The following is a 26,460-nucleotide window of genomic DNA, read 5'->3' on the forward strand; positions in this document are numbered from 1 at the left end:
CCATTCTGACTGGCATAAGGTGATATCTCAAGGTAGTTTTGATTTGCGTTTCCCTGATGATAAGTGATGTTGAGCATCTTTTCATGTGTCTGTTGGCTATCTCACTTACTTCTTTGGAGAAATGTCTATTCGGGTCCTCCGCCCATTTTTAATCACATTATATGTTTCTCTGTCATTGACCTGTAGAAGTTCTTTATATACTTTGAATATTAACCCTTTATTGGATATATCATTGGTAAATATCTTCCCCTATTCAGTAGGCTGCCTTGTTTTGTTGATGGTTTCCTTCACTGTGCAAAAGCATTTTATTTTGGTGTAGTCCCAATAGCTCATTTTTGCTTTTGCTTCTCTTGCTCAAGGAGAAATCTAGAAAGAATTTTCTAAGGTCAATGTCAAAGAAATTACTGTTTATGTCCTATTCTAGGATTTTTATTGTTAAAGTCTCACATTTAGGTATTTAATCCATTTCAGTTTGTGTTTTGTGTATAGAAAGTGGTCCAGTTTCTGTCTCTTGCATGTGGCTGTTTGGTTTTCCTAGCACCACTTGTTAGACTCTCTTTTCCCTATTGTATATTCTTGTCTCCTTTGTCATAAATTAACCATGTAAGCATGAGTTTATTTCTAGACTCTCTACTCTGTTCCATTGCTCTATGTGTCTATCTTTGTGCCACCATCATACTGTTTTGATCACTAGAGCTTTGTAGTGTATCTTAAATCTAGGATTGTGGTACTCCCAGCTTTGCTGCTATTTCTCAAGATTGCTTTGGCTATTTGGGACCTTTTGTGGTTCCATGCAAATTCTAGGATTACTTGGTTCTAATTCTGTAAAAAATTCCACTGGTATTTTGAAAGGAATTTCATTAAATCTATAGATTGCTTTAGATAGTATGGACATTTTAACAATTTAATTCTTCCAATCTTTGAACACAGTATGTATTTCCACTTATTTCTGTCATCTTCAGTTTCTTTCATCAGTGTTTTATAGTTTTTGGAGTACAAATCTTTCACTTCACTGGTTAAGTTTATTCCTAAGTATTTTATTATTTTTGGTGCAATTATAAATGGAATTATTTTCTTAATTTCTCTTTCTGTTACTTCATTATTAGTCTCTAGAAATGCAACAGATTTCTACATATTCATTTTGTATCCTACGACCTCACTGAATACATTTATCAGTTTTAGTAGTTTTTTGGTAGATTGAAACCATTTTTAAGATATGATTGGAAATTCACAGTCCCATATAGAAAGTTTGCTACACTACTTTCAATTTAAGAAATAATGACTTACTGAATGCCACGTCTGAAATGTCTAGGAAAGATCATGAAGCCACCCACCTGTAAAGGTGTTCAATTACTGCTGCCAAAGTTGCTCGGTTGACCCCTGGAAGAGTACGTATAAATGCTCCATACTTTTTAATTCTTTCCTTGTCATCCTGAGTATCTAGAGGTTAAAAACAAAACAAAACACAGTATTAGGCCTAAACTAATAGTCTGTACTACAAATTTGCGTTTTAACAGTATTTTAAAACAGTGTTCATTATGATCTAATTGAGTTTCAATAGCATAAACATTCAAACTTCTTTATTTCTGGAAAAGCATTTACATCAACATTACATGGTAATAAGCTATAGTTCTAATACTTTCTAATTAAAAATGAAGCACTTTCAAAACCCAGGTCTGCATCTTATCTTCCACTTTATGAACTACTGAACTTCAACTAATAGGAATATATTCGATTAATAATTCAAACTGGAGTACACATTGAGAGATAAACCAAAAGTACTTTTTTTGGCTATGGAAAGATTTCACTATCTGTTATCTGAAAATGACATTTCTGATTTTTTTTTTCTTTGTGAAATCACAAAAATTTTACCAAAACTATGAGCCATCCCAAAGCTATGAACTGTATTACCCCGCAGATCCAGGTATAGGGCCTTTTACCAACCCTGGCACTTCCAACTCCTTGGAAAAGGGAAGAGGGCAATGGAAGAAGTCATGTGCAGGCTTGATAACTACGACACAGACTTAGAGAAGGATGGACCCTCTGTTATGGAGAGGAGGATGAAAAGGAATTATGCTTCCCTCTTCTAACCCCAGAGGTCAAATACTTGGAGAAACTAGACCCAGGAACCCCCAAAGTTCTAGACTCTACAAGATGCATAGTGGTGGTCTGACCTGACCTACTAGCTCATACAGGAAATGAAAGGCCATTCTTCAAATAAATAGCTTGTGCTGACTTTGTAACTTAAGGGGATTGCAGTTATATATTCCCTTGCAATTCCCAACTACCTTTGGAAACAAGACTTTTTCATTTTCTTCTTAGCCCTACCTATTCTTTTTTTTTTTTAAGATTTTATTTATTCGACAGAGATAGAGACAGCCAGCGAGAGAGGGAACACAAGCAAGGGGAGTGGGAGAGGAAGAAGCAGGCTCCTAGCGGAGGAGCCTGATGTGGGGCTCGATCCCATAACGCCGGGATCACGCCCTGAGCCGAAGGCAGACGCTTAACCGCTGTGCCACCCAGGCGCCCCAGCCCTACCTATTCTATTCACAGAAAGCCAGCAGCACATTAATGATTCTTTAAAAGTACACGGTCACTTGTAAAAGGGCATTAGGATCCCTGGGGAGGTAAGAAACTCTGTGGCCCATTTTTGAAGTACACTCCTATTCAAAACTGACTAATAGCTCTTTTGTACTGATTTAGCCTGCACGTAGGGTCTATGAAAGTAAACATGATCATATTGACTTAAGTGTGCTAGTAGATGACTCTCTAAAAGCAAGAGGGCAACACACCCAAAGGATATTCAAAGGACTATACCGGAAGTGAGTGAAGAATTATCAGTCATCTCTAGTACAATCCAAACATTTACCCTCTTCTCATCCAGATTCTAACTGTAATGGTATTTATTTAATAAAATGTAATTAATTCTACCACACTTATAATAAGAAGTCATGCTAGTACAGCATATTTTCACCAATCTAATAAGAATAAAATAGATGATATTTTCAAAGTAGGACTTAAGCAATTTGAAAGTAAAACTTAAGATAGATTTCAGGTCATATAGAAAATACAAGGAACTGTTCAGCTAGCCACAGACTTCAGACAATTTAATGGTGTTCTTAGAAGAAGAGATCATATATCATATAAATAGTTGGTATGACACTGTAAGGCATTCTTTGCCTCAGTGCACAGGACCCAAGAGAGCTCTCCTATGAGGTCACCCAGAAAGTTCCAGTTTATTCTTGTCAGATCCAACATAGGGCACTGCTGGATCTAAAAGCAAACGACTTTAAGGCTATCTGACCTAGTATCCAAAACCTTCTCCAAGTAAATTCTCGAAGAATTTACATGTAAGTAAAAGGTGAACACAATCATCTTTGACACGTGCTATCTACCAACTACCGCCTCCTGGTAGACCAACAACATTAAAGACATATTTGTCATAGAACCTGATAATTCAGCAAAAGTATATTTGCCTCAAATTTTTGATAACTGATTTTACAACAAAGACAAATTATAAGCCTTTATCGAGATGCTATAAATAATTTCATAGTTACAAATTACAGTAAAATCTTTTTGAAACAAAAATGAGGGTGGCAAGATAATTGGGCTTAAAGAGATAGATTATCTAATTCTGTATTTTATATCCTATATAATTACACAATCAACTCTCTCTTTGATTAGAGTTGAACCTATTGATTTGAGAGATATCAGGAGGCAAATAAAAGACTTCTGAATTGGTGTTAAATTGTGAAAAGCTTTATTTTAATAACAATCCCACTCCCTTCTTGCTGACGGTAATATGGGTCATTCTTGGGATAATTTTTCAACCTGTGGATGTTTTATGACATCATTTCCACATTAATCCCTTAAAATATCATATTTATATTTGAGATTAAACAAATACTTTCACTGAAAAAGCCTATTTCTCAACAGAGGAATATCATATAGTCAAATTCAAAGTTCACTTTTGCAAAAAATCTTGAAACAGATTAAATGTTCGAATGAGAAATATATTAGTAAATTATGGTTAAAAATTCAATGACAAATCTTTTTAAATTGAAAAAATGAAGATTGAAAATGATTTCGAAAATACTGTAGATATGAGAAATGTTTGTGGTTTGTCAATAAAACAAGGATTATATATAAATTACAGGTGTGGAGACAAAGACTATAAAATATATAAAAATGAAAATCGTTCTATTAGAAAAATGGGATTAAAAGTAATGTTTACATTTAAAAGTCTTCATTTTTGTAATGTTTCTGTACAAGGAGTTATTTTGAATTAATAGATGTAAATGTAGGTTTTACTGAATCAATTTAACCCAATAAGTGATTTAATAAACTACTTTTCTAAGGTCATTTCTTAAATAGGTTCTCTTACAGTGTAGCAAAGCTTTTTTTTTTCTTTTTTAATTAATGAAGGAAATAAAGAAAGAAAGAGTTTAAAAAAATATTGTTATGTACCCATACACAGGTAGAATAAATGATGGAGGCAAAGAGCCAATGGGGAAATGGTATAAAACCAATCTTATATTACACCTTTCATTTTAATCTTAATGAGAAATTAACAGCATTACTATAAATTTCTTTTGAGGCAGATATAAACAACTATTGATGTTTACACAATTTCTGTTCTAAGCCATTATGTGCATTGTTCCTTTCAATTAAAATTTCAGATTATCAAAGATTTAAAAATACAATTGTCAAACTAGAAGTCAAGCATTTATTGTTCTATATTATATGTATTACCTAAAGCAGAGATCCAATATGGATAGAGCTCCTTAGTAAGAAGTGCATCGTCAATGTCAGAGAGAAAATTTTTCAACACGCCTGTCACATCTTCAAGCTGATGTTTTCCAGCTCTCAATTTAAAGCTTCTTGCATCCTTTTTGAAACTCTCCAGGAGTTCACTTATGTGCAAAGGATCACCATTCTTTTGATAGATGTATTTGCACCCTAAACCTTTGTTAAAAAAAAAAAAAGATATACGAAAAAAGTCAAAAATCAAAATCCACTTTTATATCTTAGGAATAGAAAAATTTTGTGTTGGGATACTGAGCAAGACAAAATCGTTATCCAAGAGTTAATAGAAACATGCATGAGGAAAAAAGACTCCCCCACCCACTAATTTTAGTATTTAAAATGTAACCTGATGAATAAACTATTTCAGCCTCAGCTGTTAGCAAGCCCATGGTCAGCCCTTCCCCCAGTTTTTCATGGTATCTTCAAATATTCTTTTACCATAGGTGCCCTATCTTCACTTTTGTTTTTTCACTTTCTTTTCTCCAATTTCATCAATAAAAGTGAGGCTCTCTGGTGTAATTTTTCTTAACCCTCTGCGCTCACATTTGTATATTAATTTCTGTTTCACATTTTCACCTTCTTCTAGATGAAGAGTTGGGTCATGTCCTTTTGGGGGGGGGAGGGGCAAAAGGAGAGGGGGAGAGAGAATCTCAAGCAGGCTCCACAGAGCCAAGCACAGCGCCAACGTGAGGCTTGATCTCATGACCCTGAGATCATGACCTGAGATGAAATCAAGGCACTTAACCAACTGAGACACCCAGGTGCCCCAAGGGTCATCTCCTTTTTCAAAGTTATTGATTCATCAAGTGCCCCACATAAACTAAGGGGTGGAGCAGTGGTTAGTAAGAGAAAGAGGGGTAAAGAGGAGTGACAGTAATGATGATACAAACAAAAATGTTTTAAATCCTCCCTTGCTCTCTCTTCCAGGTCTCTGGTCTCTCCTCCTTCCAAAACCTCGATGAAATTTCCTATATTTATTCTTCCCACCATCTCCTCCCCCTGTTCATCCTTGAGCCACAATCTTGCTTCTGTGCCCAATCCCCACTCTACTGGGATCATCTCCATCAAGAATACTAATGACATCCTATTTTCTAGGTGCTTTTTTGTTTTTATCCAATGAGAATCCCCTTCAGTGTTCGACACTCCAAACGAATCCCTGATAAAATTCTTTTTAATTTCATGGCTTTCATGACATTATGATGCCATATCTTTCCCCGCCTTTCTCTATGATGACTCCTCCAGTTCTCTAGATATACTACCATCTAGTATTTACTAATGATTCCAGAAATCCATCCTCAAGTCTCTTCTTTTCCTGACTCCTCCACAAAATTCTCTGGGTAAACCCATCCAACTTTATCACTTCAACTACTATGTACACATTTTCACCCAGGTTTTCATTTCTAAGATGTCAAACACACACACACACACACTTCAACATACAGATATTTTATAATATACCTGCAATGCACATACACTATTGTCATGGACAAATCAAAATAATCTGAGGAATTAAGTCTCCTGCCCCATTTGCTATGTCACACCCAGTCCCAATATATTATCTTGTTCCTATATCTCAACACATGGCAGTGCCTTCTCCCCTGCCCTTTGTAAGTCAGAACTTTTCTTTCTTGTTTACAATATCAAAACGGAAACAAATTAAATTAAAATTAAAACAAATGTCACATATATTTTTCATCAAAACCTTACTCTCAAAACGGTCCCTTTTTTCCATCCCATGTACTGTTATTTTTTGCCCTCCGATTCCTCACTACATTTTCACAACACGCCTCCCCTATTCTTGGGCAACCCTCCAGTCCGCCTCCACACTGGTAACAGCTTGATCTGAGATACAGGTCTGCTGGTGTTACCAACAGGTTTAAAAATCTGCATACCATTTTCCCACTGCCTAGAGGGCAAGTTTGAGTATATATTACAATACTTAAGGCTCTACACGAAAAAGCTTAACCCTCCTGCCTCTTATCTCTTGTTCTTCCAACACTAAGCTCTGGCCGGATTTAACTACACAAAGTTCCCTCAAAAGACAACTTTCCTCATGATACATGGGTGCACACTGTTCCTCCTCCTAGAATCCCTATTCCCTTCTTCTCCTAACAAGCTCCTGTTTTCTCTTAATCATGGTAGGTACCACAACACACCCATGGATCTCTCTATGACCAACCCCACTCTGGGTGAAATTCACCCTGTGCCGACCCCTGAAACTCTACCACAGAATTTTGTGCAGTTGAGGTATAACTGCCCAGTTGTTTGTCTTTGATTCCAAAATCTGTGAAAACTTAGAAGGCAAGGATCATGTCTCACTTTCTGTGTAGAGTCAACTACACTATGACTAGAACTTAGTAAACATTCAATAAATGATTATTTAATGCAAGAATAAGCAACTTCTACAAAAACGAAAAAATTGTGACTAAGTTTTTGAGATATTATGTTCCCAGCTGAGTGAATTTCTAGTAGCTAGTCCTCAAATAAGTTAACTGCATGTGAATTTAAACAATTTGGTTTACATAAATTAAAATAATATCCCCCCAAACTACTATAACTCATTACAAAAATTAAAACTCTAAAAAATCTGTGACCTTGGTCAAGTTCAAATCTTGACATTGAGCACAAAAAATTGGTCTCCAGATTTTATTTACTTATTTATTTTAAAGATTTTATTTATTTGAGAGACAGAGGTAGAAAGCACAAGTGGGAGAGAAGGAGAAGCAGGCTCCCCACAGAGCAAGGAGCCTGATGCAGGGCTCGATCCCAGGACCCTGGGATCATGACCTGAGCTGAAGGCAAACGCTTAACCGACTGAGTCACCCAGGTGCCCCCGGCCTTCAGATTTTAATACAAAGGTCAGGAAGTTCAAGATAATTGCAGCTGTAAAAGCTCTGAGTCAGCCACCTGCATTCTATTAATCACTGGGCATTTTCTAAGTGTAAAGGATATCTTCCCTCTATATATGCTGGTAACATTGGGTTTTCCCCATGCTCTGCTCATTAGGAACAAAACAAAACATAAAGAGTCTTTCATTGGCTTTATTACTTTAATATGCAAGTTAATGTACCTTGTGCCAGAGTTACAAAGTAGTTTTAATGTATGAAATTTGGTTGAAAACAATCTAATGCTTAATGATTTTAAATTCAAAGAAACACCACAAAGAAACTTCTGATTTCCCTAGAGAAACATTAAATTGGATACACTGGAGCTAGTAGAGTTATTTTAATCATTTCTCAGCTTTAGAAGGCCCCTATGCCATTATGAAACTAATATGATGTGAAAATTCCCAATGAGGTTATGCTCTTGCTAAAACATAATATATGTGTAATTCCTTTACACCTACGAAATTCAAGTGCGCTAATAAGGAATGACTAATACATGACGATAACCTTCCTCCTCCCCCATTTTCAAATAAATGGATGATTACCGCTGATTAGGAAAATACAGACATACTATCATAGGCAGGAACTTCATAGAGTAATAGCCACATAATGTGATTACATACATATTTACAGTAGATCTATAATTCAAACATCTATAATTCAAACACTGAATCTGAATATCAATGATAACTGTACTTGGATTACATGTGAAGTAAGCAAAATACTTAAAATGGCACTCTCCCCAGAAGAAAACAGATTAATATACACCTATTATAAATTTAGTTTCTAAAAATTATTTTCTTCGTAGCCTTTGTTATTTTTGACATTTTGCTCATATCAGTTTATTGTCAGTTCTCATACTGAAACCCATGATTCATGGCTGTGTCTTTAACTTTTTACTCCCCCTGCTGTATTTCCAGTACCAAGATCAATGGCTGGCACACAAGAAACAATAAATAATGTCTAACAAACTAATAACACAATGTTTTATAGCAGCTCTCTCACTGATTCCACCTTCTTTTCAAATTAAAAACACCAAGGACACTTCTAATATTGAGAGAACAAAAATAAAACTTAATTGCCTTTCAAAATATAAGATCAATCATTTTACTTTTCCACATTTGCAATCTAAATCAATGGCACTTATCTACAGATTAACAGGTAGTTAATTATGTATTTTAATATATATTTATATTTTTATATTATTTTTACACATTAAAATTTTTCTAATATAATTTTTAGTTTAAATTTTTTATTTTAAAATATAGTTAACAAATTTCTACTTTTTAGAGTATTAAGGAAATACATAACAGAAAGAAAGAATTTGAGGAATTCAAAGTAATTTGAAAGTAAACCCAAAGAATCAAGGCATACTTTATTTACTTTTCAGGCACATCTAAAATACTATCATAGCATATTAAATTAAAATGAAGCTAGACCATGTACGTGTCAACCAACTGTTTTTTACTTGCAAGCTATTCATAAAAATGCCTGTTAAAATTAAGTCAAAACTATGACGATAACCATGATTCTTAATGTAAACATGTGAACAAGAGCATGTTGAATGAATACAATGCACACACATACTTTGAATGTATGGCACCAAAAAAATAAATTATTTTACATGTTGTCCCACAGTTTACCACTTCCAAAAACATGCGTATGGGGCAACCCTTTGCCTTCCCCTAGACTGTACTGTAGGCTTGTAACCTCTGAAAAATATAGTCTTCAACCTATTTCTAATATACATTTTACAACACTGATTCTTTCAATATGGCATTTAAAATTTTTATGCATGTGAAAGAAGAAAATAGTAAAAGTGCATTATGTAATTTGAGTTTTATTGGGAGAAGGAATGGCATTTGGGTGAACAGTGACTACATTTTTATTTTTCACGGATGTACTTAAAAATATAAAGAGCGCTAATGCAGTCCAATGGAGGTACCACTTAAAAACTCTAAGAATGATACTATGAGTTCTGGGGGTTGAATAAAAACTCTGTGATACTTACCATACTGTGTAACAAATGCTATACAGCTGTTCACAATGATGGGAACGTCATTTTTGCTGAGCTGCTGATCCTGCAATGCATTACCATCTGTACCTGCTGCTTTCTCAATTGCGGTATGCCAGACTGTGAAATCCAACTTGGTATGCCCATGGATGTATAATGTTCTGTAAAGTTTAAAAGCATTTCATATTATAATTTGGGTGGCATTTTTTTTTTAATTCTTACTTCTAGACAGATTATCCATAAATCCATATACATGTGATCCCGTCTCATCCATGAGAAGAAAAACGCTCCGTCTACCACTAGTTTCCATTCGATCTCTCTTTTGCCTGTGCAGTCACATCTCTCCAGGAAGTACAGTTCTCTGAATTCATGGTCTCACCTCCCTTCATTTCCTGACCCCTTCTATTTTGTTTCTGAATAACTGAACTGAAACTACTCTAGCCAGCAACATGGGTGACTGGATTTTGTGGCTACATTTTTCAAGATTTTTAGAACTGCCTATAATTTAAGAAAAAAAAATACATTTTGTCTTTTGCAATACAATTCTTTCTGGCTTTTCCTCCTATCTTTCTGGTCACTCGATTTCTACACCAGCTCACTTCCTCTTTTTGAACCTCAGTGCACTCCCATGAACTCCAAGAACTCTGCAGAGACATGTCATTCATTCAGGCTAGTGGTTTCGTCCCTCACGGCAAGGTGGTAACTCCCAAATCCCCATCTCCAGGTGATAATTTTATCTCACAGATCAGATCTCCATGTGATTGAAAAGCATGAGCATAAAGCAGTCAAGAGAGTGGAAAATGTAATCACCTCCCACTTCAAATTTTCACTCTGCACTTACTTCCTTTGTGACCTGGGACAAGTGATCAACCCTCTTTGGGCCTCAGTTTCATCAGTAGCAAAATGAGGGTAATAATAGTACCTACCTCAACACTCAGTGAAGGCAATATTAGTAACTTAGTAATAAACCATAATACTAATTAATATTAATTTTTGGATTAATAATCATCTTAGTGTGCCACAATTACCTCAAAACTTCCTCCTTTCTCATACCAAAGTGGTATTAAAATTCTCCACTTATCCCACCAGAAATTTAGGATTAATTTAATTTTTTTTCTTTTCTTTTTATTTTTTCTTTAGAGACACACACTGGGTCAGGAAGGTGAAAGAATCTTTTTTTTTTTTTTTTTAAGATTTTATTTATTTATTTGACAGAGAGACAGCCAGTGAGAGAGGGAACAAAAGCAGGGGGAGTGGGAGAGGAAGAAGCAGGCTCCCAGCGGAGGAGCCTGATGCGGGGATCGATCCCAGAACACCGGGATCACACCCTGAGCCTAAGGCAGACGCTTAACGACTGCACTACCCAGGCGCCCCAGGAGGGTGAGAGAATCTTAAACAGACTCCACGACCAGCATGTTCAACACAGGGCTCAATCTCATAACCTTGAGCCACCCAGGCATCCCAGGATGACTTAATTTTAAATTGGTTCCTGCCTCCCCACCTCCAACCCCATCACTGCCACATAAATTCTGTTGATTCTTGCTCCTGAATATATTTACTCTGCTTCCTCTTCATTCGACATTTTTTGATTTCAGGTCTTCACACTGCTCCTTAAGGTCGCTAAAATGCCTCCTAATAAACTTCCTTTCCCACTTCTCCGCCTCTCTAATCTCCACTCCTCAGGACTGCCAGAATGATCCAATACGCAAAACTAACCTCAAGACTGAGAGACATAACTGATCTACCTAATACACAGAAACAGAGAGGCAAACTAGGGAGACAGGGGACTATGTTCCTAATGAAAGAACAAAACAAAATCTCAGAAAAACAACTAAACAAAACAGAGATAAGCAATCTAACAGATAAAGAGTTCAAAGTAATGGTCATACCACTAAACCAGCTTTGCAAGAAATATTAAAGGGGATTCTTTGAGTGGAAAGGAAAGACCAAAAGTGACAAAGATAATAAAGGATCTGAGAAAATCTCCAGAAACAAAAAAACACATAATAAAATGGCAATAAATACATATCTATCAATAATTCCTTTAAATGTGAACGGACTAAATGCTCTAATCCAAAGACATAGGGTGTCAGAATGAATTAAAAAAAAAAAAAAAGACCCATCATTATGCTGTCTACAAGAGACTCATTTTAGACTTAAGGACACCTACAGATTGAAAGTGAAGGGATGGTGGCACCTGGGTGGCCCAGTCATTAAGCGTCTGCCTTAGGCTCAGGGCATGATCCCAGAGTCCTGGGATCAAGCCCCACATCAGGCTCCTCTGCTGGGAGCCTGCTAATTCCTCTCCCACTCCCCCTGCCTGTGTTCTCTCTCTCATTGGCTCTCTCTCTGTCAAATAAATAAATAAAATCTTTAAAAAAAAAAGACAAAAGTAGTAAAATCATCTAGGATTACATAATGAGTCAAAGAACACACAAGATAATAATGTGTAAACTGTGATGTCAAAAACAGAAAAGGTGGCGGGGGGCGGTGGGCAGTTAAAATGTAGTGCTTTTAGAAAATGCTTGCACGTAACCATTACCTTAAAGCAAACTACTCTACACTTAGAATATTACAAATGAACCTCATGGAAACCCAAAACCAAGTATCTATAAAAGCTGCACCAAAAAAATGAATAAAAGGAATACAAACTTAACACTAGGGACCAAATGTCACCAAATCATAAGGGAAGAGAGCAGCAGCAGAAGAAAGGAACAGAAAAACTACAACAAAAGAAAATAATCAACACAATGGCAATAAGTTTATATCTATCAATAACTACGTCAAATGTAAATGAACTAAATGTTCCAATCAAAAGTGGGGGGGTGAATGGATTTTTAAAAAACCTATATATATAGGTTATAGATAGCTATAAGCATATATATGCTGTCTGTAAGAGACTCAGTTCAGATCTAGAGATACACACAGACTGAAAGTGAAGGCAAGGAAAACGATATTCCATGCAAATAAAAAGAAAACTGGTGTAGCAATACTTATATTAGACAAAATGGACTTTAAAACAAAAAACTAACAAGGGACAAAAAAGAACATTATATAATGATAAAGGGGTCAACCCGACAAGAGGATAGAACACTTGTAAATATCTATGCACCCACATATGGACACCTAACTATATAAAGCAAATATTAAGGCATAAAGGAAGAAATTGACTATATGTATGTATGTGTGTATATATACATACACACACACACACGCAACGAAACATTACTCAGCCATTAAAAAAAAATAAAAGAATAAAAAGAATAAAATCTTGCCATTTGTGACAACATGGGTGGACAGAGATGGTATTATACTAAGTGAAATATGTCAAATATCATATGATTTCACTTATATGGGGAATCTAAGAAAAAAAATAGATACAGACCCCTAGATATAGTGAATAATGTGGTGGTTGCCAGAGAGGAGGAGGGTGAAGGGATGGGCAAAATAAGGGAAAGGTACAAACTAAGTAGAAAATAAGAGGTACAAACTTCCAGTTAAAATAAATGTGACACGGAGATACAATGTACTGCACAAGGATATACTGATATATAATAATCTCTTAAGATGACAAACACTAGACAGATTTATCAATGGTGATCACTTTACTATATATATAAATGTTGAATCACTATGTGTACACCTGAAACTAACATTACGTGTCAACTGCACTTCAATTAAAAAAATTAAAAATGAATTGATAAATAATTGCAAAGCCAATGGCATCATTTCCTAATCATTTCCCTTCTACAGCTCTGGGGTTTTTAAGACCAGAAAGTCTTTATGATCTGGCCTATATTTTCCCCTCCAATTCTTCCAATCTCCTACACTAAAGACACACTTTTAAAAAATTCACATTTTATTGCAATAAATATTTCCTGATCCTTGGCTGGCTACTCCAACCTTCCTCCAAGTATACTCCAGGTAACCATCCCCGACATTCTGTCCCTAATGTCTGGATGCTTAGTCTGTGTGTCCCTTCCTAATATGAATGCTGATTTGCCCTCCATTATACCATCTGTTCTATATATAAATGTTTTTGCTGCTAGAACCCAAATGGAAGAAAGCACTTTGGTATGTCTAGTCATTAACACGGTGCGTGGCATTTCGTGGTACATAATAGTTTTTAAGTCCTATCACTAGATATAAAAAATTTGACTTGAAACATAAGTTAAAAGTAATCACTGAGGTATTTATAAGTATATTTATACCAAAGTAAAACTATTTGATCTTGATTTCAAACTCTGAGCGGGCTACTTTGGATTCAACCTAAAGAGAAAGAAATGAGCTGCGTGAACACTAGGTTGTTGTTTTATTTGTTTTGTTTTGGGGGGTGCTCATCTTTTATGTTCCTGACAATTCACTAGCCCTCATTTAAAAGGAAAATAAAAGTCCACCTTTCTTTCCTTCAGTGTCCTTTCTGTGTTTCTCTAAAACTATAAAGCGAGCGGCGCCTTACTACACACCGCTAACACCTTCTGAACTCGCTGAAACTTCTACTTCTTCCCTGACATGCGTGCCTGTAATCTTCATCTCCTGCTTTCTGACATGTGTATCTATTGTTCTTATTCTCCACCGCACCAGAGCAGCCCTGACCTCCTGTTTCTGTAATTTTCTTTTTGAAGAAATATGACACTTGCTGTAATATTGCTGACATGCTTTAGCCTTTTTGTTTATCTCAAATCATCTTTAGCTCAAAAGCGTTCTATTGCTGGGTACCATTTGTCTAACCGAAACTATGTAACTCGGGAAACTTCCCTGAGGAAATATCAAGCCCCCACATTATGGAGACAATCAAAATTATGACTTGCTAAATTCAGGTCTTTAGGTAAAGGGAAAGTTTTAATTTCTGTTGATTCTTACATATTGTCTTTTAACTTGATACTTAAACTCTAAATATATACAACATATTTGGTACGGTCTGCTTATAAACAAACTGGTACAGTGGGTGAGTATTCAGCAAGCAGTGAAAGAAATCCAAAATGCAACAACTTTCCTGCAATACCAGTATAATTCTGCCATCAACTGTGCACATTTCAAACTTTACATTTTCTTTCTAGTCAGAAGAATTCCCATGATGACAAGTTTAGCTGTCTCCTTGTGAACTAGTGAGGGGTAGAACAAGTAATGACAAGTTAACTCCTGAGTCAACTTGTCAAACACCGAATCCTAAACTATAGCATCTAGTGAAGTAGATGTGTGACATTTAATAGCCTCAGTTCGACAGCTCTCTCCTGTGATGCTTATCGAATCTTTGTGCCTGGAATAAAGCACCAAAAGACTCAACAAAAATGCTGGCCGACTTTGTGACTTCAAGTTTTATCAAACAATAATTTTACATTTCTAAATGAGAATTCCAAAGAAATAGTTCATTTACATCTTGAAAATTTGAAAAGTTACTTTGAAGAACTCTAACTACAGAGACATAAATTATTCTAATTGTCCATTCCTCAAACATAAATTTTAAAGGGCACTTCAAAGTCATAAAGAAACATTCTTATATCCTACAATGAATCAAGACAGTTCAATAAGACCTAAAAACCAAGCCCCAGGACTTACAAAAACAATTTTCTCAAAATTGCAATTTAATAACCACAAAGTGTAGACAGACTATCATATTTGAGCCTCGCCTACTGCCCCAAACCAGAATGCTTTCACAAATAAGATCAATAAATCTGACTGTATTACAATCACACGAGGAACATCTTAAACACAACTAAAAAGCAAACAGCAAGCCCCACAAATAGGACTGAAAAAGGGAGTAGTAAGTCAGCATTTGTTTGGCCAAAACTACTTTATTTTGCTTTCATTTCTGAAAGATATTTTTTTTAAAGATTTTATTTATTTATTTGACAGAGGGAGAGACAGCCAGTGAGAGAGGGAACACAGACAGGCGGAGTGGGAGAGGAAGAAGCAGGCTCCCAGCGGAGGAGCCTGACGTGGGGCTCAATCCCAGGACTCCAGGATCACGCCCTGAGCCGAAGGCAGACGCTTAACAACTGAGCCACACAGGCGCCCCCTGAAAGATATTTTTTGGTAAATTTAGTATTTTAGGTTAACAGCAGCTGGGTTGCTTATTTTGTGAGTTTTTTTTTTTTTTTTAATTGTTGTTGTTTTGTTTTTCTCCAGCACTTGAAAAGATTTCAATACACTGTCTTCTGGCTTGCACTGTTTGTGATGAGACACTCTCATCTTTGTCACCTATATTTAATGTGTCTTTTTTTCTCTTGGTACTTAATTTTTCCCCCCTCACAATGGTTTTCAGCAATTTGATTATCATGCTTGAGATATGCTGATCTCAGTACATATGTGGGTTAAGAGTTTTTATCAATTTCGTATAAGATTTGCCCATAAGTCTTCAAGAATTTTTTGACTTCTTTCTCTTCTCTCATTTTGGGTATTCTAATGAACACTTACAGACTGCTTGATACTGCTCCCACTGGTCACGGAGGCTCTGTTGATTTTATTCAGTCTTTTTCTTCTCCATGCTTGTGTTTTGGTAGCTTCTATTGTCATGCTTTCAAGTCATCGACCTTTTTTTATGTAGAATCTGCTATGGCATTAAGCTGATCCAGTGAAGTTTTCTTTACAGAGACTGTATTCCTCAGGTTTAGAAATTCCATTTAGTTCTTTTTTTTAATTATTCATTTTTCCTCATTATGTTTATGTTTTCTTTTATATCTTTGAATACACTTATAATACTTAATAATCACTATTTAGAGTCTTTGGCAATTCCATTATCCTTCTCACTTCTGGTTCTGTTCCTGTGAACTGATTTGCCCCCAACGCTAGTAATTTTAATCATACGCTAGACACTGTGAGTGCTGTCAGGACTGTTGTCTTCTTTCAGAGAGTGTTGATGTTTATTTTGGCGTCATCTGCCTGTTCAACCTCTGGCAACTAAGTAACTCAGGGAGCACCTGGGTCCTTTGGAGGTCTGTTTTTAAGCTTGGTAATAGGTAAAAATAAATCTACCTTTACTCTAGGGCTAGGTTAGCCTTAAATCTGTGGTGTTAACTTTTTGGGGTCTTTGCCAATGCCCTGTGTGTTTAATGAGGTCTCACCAAGCTGGATGGAATGTGAATGCTCTCCAGTGTCACCTAAGCTCTGGGAATTGTTCAGCTCATAGTACCATGGAAGCTGTTTCTGCCCAGCCTCTGGGAATCTCACCTGACAAATATCCAGATTAGTACCGAGCCACAGGTAAAAGGAAACTTCTATGAAGATTTCCAAAACTCTCTTCTACATATTTACCTCTGTTCTAACACTCTCTGGAGAATTGTAGCTACTACACATTCCCTAAACTCCTATCTCTACCTTTTTTGCAATGTAGCAAAACCACCACATTCTGCTTCAGTCTCCCCTTTCCCTGTGCCACGGACTGGAAAGTGCTTACAAGTAGAGAGACAGGTGATCTTAAATCTTACTTTTTTTTTTTCCCCCTTCTCTCCATAATCACAATCCTGGAATGCATATCATCCCAAAGTCTGAAAATAATTTGATATATTTTGTCCGGCTTTCTAGTTGTTTGAAATGGGAGGGCATGTTCCATGCCAGTTATATCTTCATGGTCAGAAATGGGAGTCTGGCACATTTCCTTTAGTCACTGCATCCATAAATCATTCTCATTTTAATTTAGAGAGATACAGTATTTCTTCCCCACACCTTCAGATAAGAGTTCCCTGCATAAGGCTGGAAGTTTAGCCAGAAGCAAACAAACAATTGTGAAGAAAATGTGCAGATGCAGAGACTGTATCACAAAAATAATGCAGAAAGAAATACTGTTCTAAATATCTTGTTTCCTCTGAAGCCAAGAGTTCGGTAAAAAGTGCCAAAGCACCTAACTCCCCAGGAAGGCAAAGGCTCCATTTTACAATCTCGTCTCTGCACACTATTAGGCAATCACCTACAGGAATGGAAGAAACAGCCCTGTTTCAAGTCTGCTTAAAACCTCTAATGGTGTTCCACTGGCTGCAGAATAAATCCAAATTCACACTTTTAACAACAGTATTTTTTTAAGTTTTAAAATACCTTTTAAAAAAATACATCTTCTGTACCCTTGTAAAGAACCTGCAATTCTTTCCAGAACAAGGCAAATTATTAACTGTATTTACTAATATGGTGTCAATCTATCTTTCATTGGATCATGCTTCCTCCTCAGGAACTCAAGGTCAAGGCCAATTTTCACTGACATTGTTCCTTAGCCATCCTATTCCTCTGAACCTATTGTTTCCACCTCCTGGAATACTTTAGTCTCTTAGCCCCTATTTCTATTTCCATTCTATTTCTATTGAAATCCTACCTAGAATTCCAGATCCAGTTAAATATACTTTAAAAAAATTATTATCCTGCTCCCATTTATTGAGAAGCAATCTTCTCATTCTTTCATATTTTTTCAGATACTATCGCATTTATTTGTTCATAACCTTACATTCTAGTATATGGACGGTGCTTTAAACTGAGTAAGAGAAACTGTGGAAGCAAATAATATATACTTTAAATTCAACCTTGTGTTCAGTAGTCATGCATTCCCTTTATTGTAATTCTATCTAAAAAAAAAAAAATCACTTCATAAGTTTGAATAGTCCCTTTCTTTTTGCAAAACCTGTGGAGGCGGTGAGAGAAGAGAATCTCTTGTTTGCCTTGGCAACCTTCAGATTAAACTATCTCTATGAATGAAATCATCAGAAAGTTACAAAAGCAGTCAAGCTGATATTGTGGACAATAGGCTACCATTTAATTTGCAATTACATGCACAATTTAGAAACCACTTTAAGATAATTCACCCTCCAGAGTATTGCTAACATATCAGCTGCTGCAAAATACAATTCAAGAGGGGAAAAAAAACCCACATCATATGTAATAAATTGATATGAAATAAGAATCTTAAACTTAGGGCGTTAATCTCCCAAATTGAGAAAAGCAGTCTGTTCCATAATTGTGGAATATACTGATGCAGTCTTGATTCTCCAGTGTTAGCTTCCTTATGTCTGGAATTTGCAATTAAAACTGAATGCAGCCAGGCTTGGGAACCATCAAGTGCGTTATGCTTTACTATAGGTCAACCAAGGAATCTTAAAACACACACACACACACTAAAAAAAAAAAAAAAAAAAAAAAATGCCAGTCTTATCTGTTTGTGATAACGTATCTGAGTTATTCATATCGTACTCATTACAACCAAGAACCTTTCAGTAAAAGCTTAATACTAGGTGTCTCTGACAAGTGGGCATGTAGCTGTAAATAGTGAAGGTTGTAAACAGAGCAGCTTATTCATCAGAACAAGATATACAGAGAGTGCAGGCTGAAGCGCAGAAACAGTTTTCAAATTTTAAGAAAAGGATGTTTTGAACATTCCAGTTAAAGTGGATGTATAACCTACTATCCAGGAAAATGCCTTCTGACCTCATGGTCCAGAACACTCACTAACAATAGATATTCAAAAACTTTTTTTTTTTCACACAAAGAAATCCTAACTAAGGCATAAAAGAAAAAGCAAAATCTAAATCCCAATAATAGCACCAAATAGCATGCCAGAAACCCTTAAGTGTAATCAAGAAAGCTTTATTTTCCAAAATAATAATTTTAAAAGTATACAAAGAATACACATTAAAGTGACACCATCTGGAACACCTTCTGTTTAGAGCTTTTTAGAGCAAAAATGCTCTGTGTGTGCAAAATATTATTGCAGTATTTTTCCGTCTAAAGACACTCATGCTATGCACATAGAGAAAATCACCATGAAGATTAAAATCTATATCTAAATAGTGACTATATTCAGTGGATGATTATCAATTTATGAGCTTTTCCAGTTCAGGGGGTTCCTTCTCCTCCTTGGCTTTAAGAAATATTAATATATTTTAGCACTTTAACCAAAGGTAGACAAGGACAGGGAAAAGATGTGAAATTAATTTATTAAATTTATTTATGATTTGCAATTCTGGTTGAAGATATTACTAGCAAAAAAACCAAAGGTTAAACTTATAGCTGATTGGTTTCTCTCTCTTTCAATTATTCACAATATCTCTATATGCCATCAACATGAATAATTGGAAGATGTTTTATTTCCTAACGCCACAATTTTATCTGTCATTGACAAGTCTAACAATCTATTTTAGCTTACAGTCATTATTTCCCAAGAGGCTAAGAGATCAAAAAAGAGATGAAAAAGAGGGCAATGCAATGAAATTCTCTTCTTTTGACATGGTATTAAAACAGCTCTTAAACAATCACATCTACAATTAACTGGCCTTGTTTGAGTACTGGGAGAGAAGCACACATTCCCTATCTCGGTAAATGAGAACAACCATTCGTAAAAGCTCACAAGTTGTCCTTATCTTCTAGTTCACAAAGCAATTGAAAACCATCTTTCTCCACATTCCACCCTCAAGATCTAGAAAGTTTCTAACATCCAAAACCGTCCATCAATTCCTCTTTTCTTCCAGTTACAATCAAGGGGCCTTGCTTTCTTCTTGTCCTCCCTCTTATACCTTCAATATCTCCCTTTTTGTGTCTCCTTCTGTCAAAATTTAAACTTGCACAAGTTCAAACCATCTAAAACAAACTGCACATACATACTCTTCCTGGGATAAATCCCTTCAACCTCTAGAATCCTATTAACCTCCAGACATCCTCGCCAAACTCCTCACCAGCTATTTCAAGTTACCCAATTCCCAGGCTTAATCTAATCCAGCTTCTGCTTTATCACTCGTGCCTGCTTCAAAGTCACCAGATGCACTCCCCATCAATGATCCAATGAAGTATCTGCCCTCATCAGGCAGCACCTAACAGTTCTGACTTTCCTGCCTTCTTCTAACACTCTCTTCCCCTGGGCTTTGTGACCCTACTCCTGGTTTCTTGCTTCACTTTCTGGATAAACTAGCTTAACAACCCAAGGCAGCTACTTTGCCCTGACAATTACTGGGCTCTAAGATGATGTGTATTCATCAAGGCTCCAACACATGAATTCTTCCCTTCTCACTCTATAGACTCTTCCTAAATGACTTCTTGCTCTTCCTTCCATATATGGGTAACTCCAAAATCTATAACTCTACCCCATTAACCTTTACATGAACACCCTATCTATAAATATCACTTCCTCCCAGCATGTTGTCCTTAGATGTTTATAAGCAACTCTTGTTCAACACATCTAAAATCAAACTCATTATTTCCAAGCTCCCTCTCAAACCTGCTCTTTTCCTATTATTCTCTATTTGAAGCTGATTTAGTCACGTAACACATATACAAATACACACACATATATACATACACGTGTGTATACATATATAAATACACAAATATATAAATATGAGAGCTTACTTTGCCCCACACCCCCTCCAGATGTGCCATAGCTGGTACATCTGCATTCTCTTTGTTCTGTCAGGGTGTATAATCTAGTGCACTCACAATCTCCCAGGCTCATTCTTAACTATTCACACTTCTGACCTCCCTTCTTTCTGCTCTCTCTTTAATTAGGTAAGAATGATATGGAGATATACATATTTTTTTTCTAACAAAGTATTTTCTAATAAAATGATTTTTTCTAATAAAAGTTTCTCATAAAATGCCGAAATTTTAAATTCTGGTAACTTATATAGTTTATCCAGGATCCTGTTACATTTGTTGACTTAATTCTTTTTTTTTTTTTTTAAAGATTTTATTTATTTATTCGACAGAGATAGAGACAGCCAGCGAGAGAGGGAACACAAGCAGGGGGAGTGGGAGAAGAAGAAGCAGGCTCATAGTGGAAGAGCCTGATGTGGGGCTCGAACCCAGAACACTGGGATCACGCCCTGAGCCGAAGGCAGACGCTTAACCGCTGTGCCACCCAGGTGCCCCTGTTGACTTAATTCTTGAGAACGATTTGGTGTCGGGAAGTTAAACTTAATTCTTGTTTTATTTTTTTTAAAGATTTTATTTACTTGACAGAGAGAAAGGGGGAGAGAGAGAGCACAAGCAGGAGGAGCAGCAAGCAGAGGGAGAAGCAGGCTCCCCATTGAACAGAGAGCTGGATGCAGGACTCGATCCCAGGACCTGGGCTTAACTGACAGCCACCCAGGTGCCCTTTAATTCTTGTCCCAAAAAGAAAAGAATATTTAGGTTGTTAAGTTACTAATTGACCTCACCTTGAGTTCAAAATGGATTCATGAAAATTAATAAAAGAAAATCTTATTTAGAATGGAGTCAGGAGGCCAGAAGGGGGAGCTCTCACGCACAACTAGTTAGTTAATTGCAGACCCAACAGGAAGGGAATCTTGCAAGCCCATACTACTTCAAACACTTCTTTACCACTCAGGCAGGAGGAAGAAAGGTTTTCTCCTCCCCAACAACTGTCCAGCCAATGAGAAACCATCACAACTCAGCCAATGAGAAGCCACTATGAATTGCCAGTTTTACTCCACAAGACCTTTTGTTTATAAAAGCTTCCCCAAGTTCCCAAAGACTACTCCTTCTCTTTTGATCTCCAGACTTGCCTATGCTGTCATTGTAGGTGCTTGTCCCTAATTGCAATTCTCTGTTCCCAAATAAACCCATTTTCGCTGGTGAAATAATTGGCAGCTTTACCTCAGAGGTAAGAGATTACCCTCCTCGGCATCACATAGGCCCTGGAAGGCTGTCAGAGTGCTTGAAACAGCCTGATACAGTGAGTTCTTTTTTTTTTTTTTTTTTTAAAGATTTTATTTATTTATTCGACAGAGAGAGAGACAGCCAGCGAGAGAGGGAACACAAGCAGGGGGAGTAGGAGAGGAAGAAGCAGGCTCATAGCGGAGGAGCCTGATGTGGGGCTCGATCCCATAACGCCGGGATCACGCCCTGAGCCAAAGGCAGACGCTCAACCGCTGTGCCACCCAGGCGCCCCGATACAGTGAGTTCTATACACATTCTCATCATTGTATTCTTGTTGTTGTCAGATTATCATTGATTTGGAGAAAAGAGTAAAAGCAAGGAAAAGCAGGGTGTAAGCATGTGATAAATATAGTTGTTTTCAAATGGTACATTTTGATGGCAGCTGTTCAAAGAGATTTAAGGAAAATAACTTGGGTTATATATTTGTCCCTGTATTTCTCTGACTCATTCCTTGTTCTTCACTTTAGTAAAAATGCTTGCAACATAACTTGTTAATAACACATGTAGATAAAAATTTGGAAATTATTATCAAAAACACGATTAAGCAGCTCTGACCATTATTTTGCAATTCCATTAGTTTTCAACTATTCTATGCACTCAGAGTATATCTGAGTTCACCTACTGATTCCTGTAGTCCCGTGGAAAGATTAAGATGTTACAAAATAACAAAACACTTGGTCTTCTGGCTTCCTTATTTTTGCCTTCATGAGGGAGTGCATTGCATGCAATAAGCATTAAATAAAAAGTCATCAAATTGATTAGAATAATTCCAATCTCTATTTGCTATGTTTTATCCCATGTTTGCAACATTTTAATTAAAACCTATGTACAATTGGTCAAATCCTTCTTAGCCTGAAAACAGTAAAGACAAAACAAAACAAAAAAACACCTTGGCTATAGTAACCTGAAAATTTAAATGATATATACAATAAATTCAACTAACAAGCTGCTGTTGGTTTATTTGTTTAAAAACATGAGTTCTGGGAGTTCAGACTCCAAATCTGTATTGCTGACCAACTTTTTTCCTGCCATTATGGTAGCAGGCAACAGGCATTCTGTAAATATGAATAGATGACTGTAAAAACTGCATTGTGCTAGTACTTTAATGATATAATACTATCTATACATAATACTACCTCATTGTTACTTGTGAACATATAATGAACAGTACTCTGAAAGTACAGTGAAACCATCATCTGGTAGCAAAAACCGGAATCTCCAGTATCATGAACCATTACAATCCTAGAAACAAACAAGTAAAAACACAGAATACTAATCATGACTATAAATTAAAAAACACCCTCTGACATAAATATCTAATCAGCAATATGCTTGCTGTCTAAGCTGTTGATGTCCTCTCATGAAACTGAAGAAAAGACAGGTTCAGACAACTGTTGAAAGTCATTATTCATGTCACCAGCAAAGAAAATAACCAAAGGGAAAGCTAATTCAGCTGTATTTTTATATTATAGATGTTTTTGCAAATTATCTTGTACTCTTGTAGAGTTAAACATACTACATCACTGTAATTAAGGAATTTTAAAGCAAATGATAAAAAATAGGAAAAAAATTCAGTTTGTTCAAGAGACTATATTTAAATGTTGTGATAATGACCCTTAGCTGCTCCTTCCTAGGCTCTTTTTCTGGATCATCCCCCTCTTCTTGATCTCTAATTATTAAAGTCCCAGGGGCTTCATCTTCAAGTCTGTTTTCTGTCTATGCTCTTTGTCTAGGTGAATCCATCCGGTTCCTTGGCTAATTAATATCAATGTGTTGATGACTTCCAAATCTCTATCTCCAGTTGCAACCTCTCCACTTAATTCCAGACTTGTATATCCACATGCCCACTGACCAACCCCACTTCGCCGTCAAATAGACATCTCAACGTTACCATTTTCAATATTAAATTCTCCATCTACTACCCCAAACTTACTAGTATCCTAACTCTACTCTCCTGTATTTGTTATCTGGAAAAAAACAGCATTATCATTCATGTACTTGCCCAGGCCAAAATCTCAGGGTAATCCTTAACCCTTACACTGACCTGATCCATCAATAAACCCTCTGGCCTCTGCTTTCACAACGGCTCCAACCACTCAACACTATCTTATTATGTCTGCCATCTCTTGCCTGGCCACTGCAGCATCATCCTAACTGGACACGCACTTTCACTCCTGTACCCCAAAAGCTTATTCATCTGAAGTCAGAGTAGACCTTTAAACACCAAAGTCATATCATTCCACTTCCTGGCTCTCAAAATGAGCACCTTCCAATCACACTTAGAATAAAATTTAAATCTTTACATATTATAACCGGTAAGACTCTATACGATCAGGCCCCAAGAGATCTCTGAAGTAATTTCTTTCCACCCTCAAACTCATTCGAATCTCCCAGACAACAGCAGCTTGCTTACAGACCGCGAACATGCTAAGTACAGCACACTGTTAAGGTCTTCAAAATATCTTTGACCTTATACCTGGAACATTCTATTCGGACCGCTCCACGGTTTGCTTCTTCACCTTATGCACATCTCTAATCAAAGATACCCTCTCTAACCACCCTATCTAAAACAGAATACTGCTCCATCAGGCTTTCTCTCTTCACCTTATTTTTCTTCAAGCATTTAAAATTGATGGACATGGTATTATGTAATTATTTTTTTTTTAAAGATTTTATTTATTTATTCGACAGAGATAGAGACAGCCAGCGAGAGAGGGAACACAAGCGGGGGAGTGGGAGAGGAAGAAGCAGGCTCATAGCGGAGGAGCCTGATGTGGGGCTCGATCCCCTAACGCCGGGATCACGCCCTGAGCCGAAGGCAGACACTTAACCGCTGTGCCACCCAGGTGCCCCTATGTAATTATTTTTTTGTCCGCTTATATTCTGTTTCTACCACTAGTGCACATGCTTCATGAGGGTATAAACCATGTCCATTTTATTCAGCACTGTATCCCCAATACCTGTAACAGTATCTGCTACACAGTAGGTGCTTAATAGTTGTTGAAAAAGCAAGTAAATTCAAGAAGTCAAGTTTTATTTTTGCATGTCTCACATGCATAGATAATTCAGGTTATTATTTATATTCATCGTACACCTACACTGAAACATATTCAGAACTGCCAAAGTGCTTCCAAATACTTAAATGTGAATGTCCCAAAGGCATCTCAGTCTACAGAAAAGTATAATAATTGATCACACTGATTTTTTCATGACAAATATAAAAATATGCAACCTTTATTGGTATATTCTTTCTACTGAAGAGTGTGTGTGTATATCTATCTATATCTATCTATCTATCCACATATAGAGAGAGACAGACATGCACACACTTCAGAAAATTTCCAACAGGCTATAAAATAGGGGGTTCTCCCTCAAAGAAGATACCCAAAACACCCTACTCCCTAGAATTATTGCCATAAAGAGTAAAAAGCAAAAATGCACTTACCTCCCTTTTTCTACCAAGAGCAAGACATCCATTTTTTCCCCATTTTGAACTACTGTGCTGATTGCTGGAGAGAGAGGAGAAAAGCATGAAGCCATCATTTAAAACATGACACTAAATACCCATAAAGACACAATTATTAATACTACTTAGTCATGTTTGGAAGTAAGGTGTCCTAATTTCATGTAAAAGCTACTATTATCATATGCAACAAAGAATCGCATCCAAAATACAAGAGGAAAGCAGAAAAAAAATCTTACTTAGCTCCTGCAGTCTTCTTAAGTGCATTCTATCTTCCTGAACTTCTTGCATTTGAAGACAAAAACGCAAACTAGATTTTTCCATAGAAAACCAGCCTTTCCTCCACTGATCCAGGGCATGGCAGTCTTTGTAGTAGAGTTGACCAATCAAATCATAGTCAGCTTCTGTTAAGTTTTCAGCAACAAAGGGAACAAAATGCTGTTAAAACAAATACAGAAAAGTAATAAAGACAGTGCAAATAGGAAATCCCTTCCCTACCTATGGACTTGAGGGAAGGTAGAAAAACAAAAATAGTTTCTCTACCTTAAACATTTAGAAGTAACCCACATTTCAAAACAATTATTTAAACTTGCTATCAGTCTTAAAACTGCACAGCTAAAACGCATTTTCAAATGGCAGGGTCTTAAACAACTTTTTTGGATATA

The 26,460-nt window shown here is 36.5% G+C and overlaps 1 protein-coding gene across 2 annotated transcripts in view; it reads right to left on the reverse strand.

Annotated features, from left to right (window-relative positions):
* Nucleotides 1–26,460, reverse strand: part of ARAP2 (ArfGAP with RhoGAP domain, ankyrin repeat and PH domain 2) — a 179,286-nt gene that overhangs the window by 59,217 nt on the left and 93,609 nt on the right. For both annotated transcript variants that reach the window (XM_057309690.1, XM_044387654.3), the window contains exons 18-22: nt 26,035–26,233; nt 25,778–25,841; nt 9,703–9,866; nt 4,753–4,965; nt 1,335–1,440 (exon numbers count right to left, since the gene is read on the reverse strand). In XM_057309690.1, the coding sequence (XP_057165673.1) occupies nt 1,335–1,440; nt 4,753–4,965; nt 9,703–9,866; nt 25,778–25,841; nt 26,035–26,233 (746 nt within the window). The remainder of the gene's footprint in view (nt 1–1,334; nt 1,441–4,752; nt 4,966–9,702; nt 9,867–25,777; nt 25,842–26,034; nt 26,234–26,460) is intronic.

This window comes from Ursus arctos, unplaced genomic scaffold, assembly GCF_023065955.2.
Source record: "Ursus arctos isolate Adak ecotype North America unplaced genomic scaffold, UrsArc2.0 scaffold_9, whole genome shotgun sequence".
In the NCBI taxonomy this organism is placed as follows: Eukaryota; Metazoa; Chordata; class Mammalia; order Carnivora; family Ursidae; genus Ursus; species Ursus arctos.